Source organism: Nicotiana tabacum, chromosome 19 (genome assembly GCF_000715075.1).
Source record: "Nicotiana tabacum cultivar K326 chromosome 19, ASM71507v2, whole genome shotgun sequence".
NCBI lineage: Eukaryota > Viridiplantae > Streptophyta > Magnoliopsida > Solanales > Solanaceae > Nicotiana > Nicotiana tabacum.
The window spans coordinates 79,369,769-79,377,674 of NC_134098.1; the positions used below are offsets into that span (position 1 = coordinate 79,369,769).

A 7,906-nucleotide genomic window follows, 5' to 3' on the forward strand; every position below is an offset into this window, starting at 1 on the left:
GATGATGCATTAATAGCAAAGATAGAGGAATTGAAGAAGGAAATTGGCATACTCTCTTGTGTATTGAAGAAGAGTGCAAAATCTTGCATGCGACTTAAAATAGAGAACAAGAACTTGCTGGTCAGTTGTCTATTCATTTATTTATGAGTTTTAAGTTCAAGCACTAACAATGCAAAAATATTTATAAAGTAATTATGAACAAATTTCTATAAGAAACTTAATTGATTGCCTGATAAAAATGATAGCTAACATGCTATTGTTTAATATATTAAACTACATTGATTTTGTAAATATTTCTAATGGAGCAGCAAGAATTGAAGCAAAAATGTAGCAAGGATGAAATCTCAAAACTTGAATCAATGAACCCTGATGGGAATTCACAATCTCTTGATGATGACAATGAAGAACAATACCAGACTAGTTCAGAATCATCGGTCGAGTTCAGCTCTTCTCCAGATTGCTATTCGGATGATGATGATGGAGATTCTGATTCACTCCCACTCTTGCAATTGAAAAGTAAACAACAATAACTGTAAATGGATGATGTGTTCACAGAATTCCAATTACACTGGAGAAGCTATTCTTACAATCTGTAGAAGGTTTTAATTTATCCTTTTGGATTAAAGTTTCTGTTGCGACTTGGGTCATTAATGATTTTTTACAGCTCTCTCTCTCTCAATAATGGTCGGGTTGGGCTGACCCGTTAACGGCCTAGTTCAACCCGGCCCGGTAGGTAGTGTGGTGGGATAGGTCGTAGAGGGGGCTAGGATCGGTCGGAACGGGTTCAATTTGGGGTACCGATGTCCGGAACCCAGAACCCGGCTAGCCTTTGTGCTTGAAGCTTTCATGTTCTACTATTCAGCACGGTGAAGAATATTTAGTAGTAATCTTGTGAAAAGGAGTCAACAGCGAAATGGTATTGGAGAGTAAATACACTAAGATAAACGTCCGGGACAATTGGAAGATAAAAGTATTTAAATCGACGAAAATTGCTATCATGTCTCATCGAACATTGTACTTGGATGGAAATAGTAGTGTTGCGGGTAAAATAAGAAAATGACAAAGAAACAGAGGACTTATACCTGGAAGAATGAACGAAACTGGAAAGTAAAGAATTACATTTTATAATTAAAATAGTTGTACATTGGCTTTTCTTTGAAATAAGCATCGCTGCTCTTGAACGATTGGAAAGTTTGACCTGCTTTAATTGAGTATAATTTTTCAAAGTAACCGAGGGGTAGAAAGAGAAGAGAGAAGTGATGAGAGCACAAATCAAAAAAAGGCAGCCCGATGCACTAATCTTCCGATATACGCGGGGTCCGGGGACGGGCCGGACCACAAAGGTCTATTGTACGCAGCCTTAAAGATTTGTTATTTCATTCAGATTACAGCACGAACATGCGATAAGATTATAACAACAGAATTCACAAACCTTGGTGAACTACAACTTGGATTGACACAGAAGTATCGTAGCACCAGAGTATACAGACCTTGCATCATCTGCAAAATGAGAACACCTGATGTTAGCCAATATTAGCATTAAAAATAGACCTTCTGAGCACAAAGCTTACTGCAATCCTTTAAATATGCGCTTTATTTTCGCATGCAATGTCAATCGAGAATGTGTATAATGTCACACATACAGGCCTAACTATGACGCCACATAACATGAATATACCTGCTAGTCTGGCCAAACAATACTCTGCAGGAACATTGCTTTCTACTTCAACAGCAACTTTAGCAGCTGCAATCCCAACTGCTACACTTTGCATGACATCCAAACCAGCACACAACGAAGCTATCATCCCACCAACTAAGCAATCTCCAGCACCTGTAAGCCTCACTACTGAAGCAGAAAGTGCAGGAAAATGGACAGCAAAAAGATTTGAGATCGGCCCACACTTTGAAGTACCAAAAAGCTGATCCCTTGGACAAACTGTATCAATAGCTTCGTATAACTGTTTACTGAAGTGAGAGGGTTGGTTTTCCTTGAAAACAAGTTTCTCAAGATTGGACTTTGCATTGGAGCATAAGAATACCCCATGTGATCCAAGCGTTACAACAACTACCTTAACACCTTTGTCCAGCAATAGCCATATTGCAGGTTTAAGCATTTGGAACAAAGATTCCTTGGACAGCTTTATAGTACCATGATCTTTCCGAATTGTATGAAATATGTCTCTGCCGGATATGGCATTTGCCATGGCAATAAGTTCATCTTCATTAGGTGATGCAAAACTTACCTGCAAGAACCTTATTATTTAGTTACTATAACAATGATATTACTTATCTAAGAAAAGAAATTCATGCAAAAGGACTTTCTGTGCCTCACAAGGAAAGATACTTATACAGCCAATTCAAAAAGAATCTTCCTGACTCATGGAACTTCCCAATGCTAGAACAATTCAACACCATCTTTTTCTGCTAATAAGTGTTTTACGCCAAATCGCTATGAGTCGCCTTTATGTTTGAAGCTTCATGTTCTAATATTCAGCATGATAAAGAATATTTTAGCAAATTCTTCAATAGAACATGAGTATAATAAGTTTTCTTCAGAGTTTTTTGCCTCTAGAATGTAAAAGAAACCACCTCTATGACTAATTCTTGTTCCAACAAATTCAAATTGCTGTACTCAAGTCCAATGTAAGCATCCGGGAAGATCCAAGATTTTGGTCTAACAGAAATATCTACACATATTGTTTGAGAAAACACAATCCAGATGGATCTATACATTCAGAAGGTAGAAATCTGAAAGTACAGCTGAAGGGTTTAGGATTTAGTTTCATGTACCAGCAGAACTAGTTATTCTAAACAGACTTTTAATAATTAAAAGATGCAGCAAACTTTCCTCTTGTTAAGTCTGAAATTTAAAATCCAGATGAAAAGGCATATACACAAGATCTGGAGAACTCACATACTGGACAACTGAAGCAACTCTTCTAGATTTGGCGACTGATACAGGCTCAAACCAGACTGGAGTATTAAACTGAGCAGCCACTGAGAGGAACATATTTGAAATGGTTCATAAGTATCTTCGCATGTCACAAAAGTAGCAGATAAAGACAACAGCGACACTGAGTATCTTATGCCATTTACAAACAAGAGACATTAGCCTGCAAGCAGTAAGCAGGTCTTCGTTCTTTCTAGTTAGAATGGATTGGTTACACCTATCCAATAGATACTCCCACTGAGGAAGATGACCATTCAAGACAAGACTCCAAATACTCATAGCAGATGAACATCCAGTGAAACTTTAAATGGTTGGATCAACAAAATGGTGAACTGTATTGGTATTAGTAGTAGTATTAGTTAAGAAGTTTGCAAATTAATCATAACAATATTATGCAAAATTTTCTTTCTAATACAGATAAACTTCATATATAATCCAGCACTTATTTAGGCCAAAGTTCCTATAGACATTAAACATACGTGCGGAACTCAGCCAGAAGTATTTTTACGTACATTTTTTACTATAGATACATTCCTTGGGAACCATTAATGGATCGGTAGTTAGAGATAGATTGCTCGAGCAGAAGAAAATATGCTTTGTAGTTTTAAGCTTCAAGATTATTTTCGAAAATGCAATTTAAGCATGTGCTTCCTCTTTAACCATAAGTATGATATGTTCTTTTTGGTCAATGAAGAGCATATATGTGATACCTTGAGAAGCACTAAGTTTTGCTATGCATATCACGATTTGATGGATAGTCGTATATACAATGAAAATCTTAGCACCTCCCAAACAAAGAAATGCAAATTGTGTCACATGTATAGAGGAAGGTATTTACTTTGACAAGATGCTTCAAGAGAAGAAGAAGTCAAATTTGCATCCACCATCAATATTGGAGCAGAACTTATTTTGCACTTGAACTTTTCAATCCACCTTGGGGTGAGAAACTTTTCCTGTTTTAGAGGCATTAAACGCACATCAATAGCAGGTAACAGGGAGTATTACCTTTTAACTGCTTGATCTTTTGAAATCAACTCACAATTGATTCTACCCTAGCTACGCCAGCTGCCACTTCACCTTTCTCATCAAAGATATAGCAAACAACAGCAGTCTCAATATTGCGATTTCTCTGAATACCTAATCAGGATGAATGATCAGATTCTGCAGTTGATCTTTTCAACATTCGGTGACTCCAATTTCAAGACATGACGTTGTTTATTTACATGGTATGCAGCTAGCCTTCTTTTGTTAGAAGGCAATTTGTTTCCATTTACTGAAAACATCGCTCCAGTCCAGAGTGGGCAAAATTATTTCCCAAGCACTCGGGAATGTGGCATAGGGAGGAAAAAGAGGAAGTAAAAGGTTAAAAAGGTTACCTTCTGTGGATAATCCAGCAGATTCCCAATGTCCCAGTAGCAAATTTCCTATAAAAAGAGGGCGAAACTCCTCAACTAATTGTTTGCTGTTCTAGAATGATGAGACAGAAAAGCTTGTACTCACAGGAGAATTAGAAAAATTCAAAAAGAAAAAAAAATATTAGAAATAAACTTTCTTTATAGACTATCTGAAATCATGATGCTATCCAATTATTAAAGTAGCAATGTCAAGTTATATCATTTAAGCCACATATATGCCGGTAAAACTGCACTCGAATGTAGATGATATAAATAGGGTAATAGCAATAGATTTGCCTGTAACATTCAGAAGGTGGAAATTCAAATTAATTTGCTTTTGCAGCCTTTGCTTTCAATTGACAGGATACTACAAGTCATAAGATGGGGGAGAACATAACTTGCTTATATTATTCACGCAGAATGTTGAGGTTTCTTGGTAAAGATGACATGGATATTACCACTTCTGAAAGTAGACCACAAATCCAATTTGTGAGGAATGACAAAAGTATGTAAGCATCATGTTGTTGTGAACTTATCAGTTATTACCAATAAAATGTGGGAAGAGTTGCAGCAGAACAGCTCTAACCATATAGAGAACTCACCTGCCATGTCAAATCCAACGGCGCTTATCATGAATGGTCTTGCTTCAAGCTTTGAGATGCAATCAGCAACATTCCTTGCCACACCACCGAATGAAAAGATAACCTGAAGTGAATAGCAGAGTCGTACATTAAGATATGAACCTTTTTGCATGCTGCAGAAAGGCTGGTAAAGAAGACTAATTGTAAACCTATTTTTACAGATTAGACTTCTGTTTGAATTTAAATACTCTGTGAGCGGCAGCGCCTAGCGTGAGCCTTATTGAAAACGGCCTAGCTAACAAACAATCTTTCTAAAGCAAGAAGCAATGGCACAACAGCTGCACAAAATCTCTCATCAGTGTTTCCCATGTGCTTCATTTTCTTTTTCCTTTTGATAATCGTGGTGTCCGGGCCAGATTGTGCGCACCTTAACTAATTCCACGGGGTACCTGCTACCTCCCACCGGCACAAGTACTGTGGTAACTCTGTCCACCAAGGATTTTGACTACTTCATTTTCTTCATTCATATTTGAGATATTAATTCCTCTATAGTTCATCGAAACCAAAGGATGGCTAGTTTAGTTTCTCCAAGATAGAGGGAGAGATTTCAAGTAATAAACCCATGACAATATGATGGTCATTATGTAACCCTATCACAGAGACACAAATTAAGGACTATTTTACGCATGATTGATTTTCAATAAAAAGAAATAAGAAACCTTTCCTTTTGCCCCATATGAGTATGTAGGAAGTAATTGTCTTTCATTGTTTTGTCCATTGTGTTCTTTATGATCTCTCTCTCTTTTCTTTTTTTTGTAAGAAATGAGTTATGATCTCTTTTTCCTATTATCTGAAAATTTTTAAACATTTTTTATCATCAGTCTACCGGAAACAACCTCTGCCTTTTTAAGGATAGGGTTAAGTTTTGCGTACACACACTAGTTTTTTTTTTTTGGTCGTTATCATCAGTGGCGGACCCACGTGGTGTCTAGCGGGTTCAACTGAACCCGCTTCACCAAAAAATAATACCGTGTATATGTATAAATTAGGATTAAAGCTACTATTTTACTACTAAAGTTATGTACTCCTAATATTGAACCCGCTTGCACAAAATCCTGGGTCCGCCACTGGTTATCATCGGTCGTCACACTTATACTAGAGCAGTAATTAGTAAATTGTTAATCATATACATGAATATACTTATGGTCCAGAAAAAGCATAAGTCAAAAAAGTTGATACCTTTCCAGGAGTGGAGGTCCCTGGATTAGCAGGCATGGAAGATGTGGCATTTACATCCAACACCATTCCCCCAATCACTACTGGCTCTACTGTTAAGTTTCTAGCTTGCCCCTCTTTGTAAGAACCCTAATTTGAGCATATTAAAGTATGAATTACGAACCAAAGATATGTTCAGCAGTAATTGAAAGTGACCAATAGAGATTTTGTGAAAACATTCTCACCGATTGGATGCCATTAATGGTTTCATTTTCCGGTGAATTCTTATCGGGAAAACGATTCATCTGAAAATGTTAATCTCCGTTTAGTGCACTGAATTATGGGACTCCTCTCCGATATTGGGCCTTCTGTAATCTATTCGTTCTTTGGGCCTTTTTTCTCTTCTATTTGTAACTAGAAATAGAGTTACGGTATTTTGGCATGGCGTGACAAGGTACTTACATAATTAGCAGAAAATAGCCCTAGTTATAGATATTGGCATTGAATAGCCAATAAATATATATCACAACAATAATGTATGTCATAACTTTTTCTTCTTCCTTATGTATATCAACATGTATATTAAAATTTTATTTCTCTTCTTTGTATATCTAAAATATGAAATCATATATATAGTAATTTAACATTTATTGTTGCCTTTTTATCAATGTATATCACAATAAAATAATTATATTATTTGTATATCGCGGTGTATAACACATCGAATGTATATCAATTTTTTTTCTTTGTATATCAAAATTTTATTTACTCCTATAGTTATATTTATTATTTTTATTTTTAAAATTTGCTCTAAACCCGTTATATCAAAAAATTATTTTCCTTCTTTGATAAATAAAAAAACTGAAGTAAGTTTATTCAGAATTAATTTCATTCTCTTAAAATTATTTAGGACGATTTGATTCCGATTTAACCTTTTATTGCCTTATCTAACAATGTATATCACGATATATAACATGATATACATACGGGTACACATGATGATATACATAGATATACACCACCTCAAACACACATATTTTCTTTTTAACAATTAAAAAAATAATAGGGAAGAAGAAAAGGAAGAAAATTGGAGTCTGCCAAAGAGATACAAATCAAATCGAACAAAGTAACAATCAGATGAAGATAACAAAAAAACTAGATAAAAAACAAATCTTTTTACGGAATTGCCGTCATGATGAGAAGATCTAAACTTCATAGAAAAATATATTCAACCATTACAACTTCCCAAGCATTATTAAAGAGCACATGCCCTTCCAAATCCAGATTGAAGAAGAAAGTTTGCTAGATCGTCGAAGAAGAAGAAGAAGAAGAAGAAGAAGAAAAGAAAAGATTAAGAAGAAAATTGGAGAAAAAATACAGGGAGAGAGAAGAAAAAATACGGGGATAGAGAATAAATAAGAAATTAAGGTTATTTAGGATTTGGCATTGAAGAAGAAATACGGGGGTAGAGAATAAATAAGAAACTAGAATTATTTAGGATTTGGGTATATAATGCCAATTTTTGGGGGTTACATTTGTCAACCCTAATATAAGGCTAAAATATTACCAATTTTCTACGTATTATCATACCATGCCATTATTGGGCTACAAAGTCTAAGATCCTGATACGCACGGATAATTTACAAGAATAGCCTTGAAAGTGGATGGCCTTGAACTTTTAACCCCGGTTGCCCCATGGGCAAACCTTTTAAGTTTAAAAAGTGGGCACAATTTTTGAATTTTGACCTTGAAGGTTTGTCTATGAG

At 35.6% G+C, this 7,906-nt stretch overlaps 1 protein-coding gene across 1 annotated transcript; it reads right to left on the bottom strand.

Moving 5' to 3' along the window:
- Positions 1-203: 203 nt before the first annotated feature.
- On the bottom strand, positions 204-6,567 carry LOC107788538 (pseudouridine kinase). The gene is made up of 10 exons (XM_016610212.2): positions 6,386-6,567; positions 6,165-6,290; positions 4,947-5,049; positions 4,327-4,374; positions 3,990-4,087; positions 3,789-3,903; positions 2,915-2,997; positions 1,679-2,243; positions 1,433-1,500; positions 204-502 (listed from the first exon to the last, which is right to left on the bottom strand). The coding sequence occupies exons 1-9, from the start codon at positions 6,443-6,445 to the stop codon at positions 1,442-1,444; spliced, it is 1,257 nt and encodes a 418-aa protein (XP_016465698.1). The 5' UTR covers positions 6,446-6,567; the 3' UTR covers positions 204-502; positions 1,433-1,441.
- Positions 6,568-7,906: the final 1,339 nt, after the last annotated feature.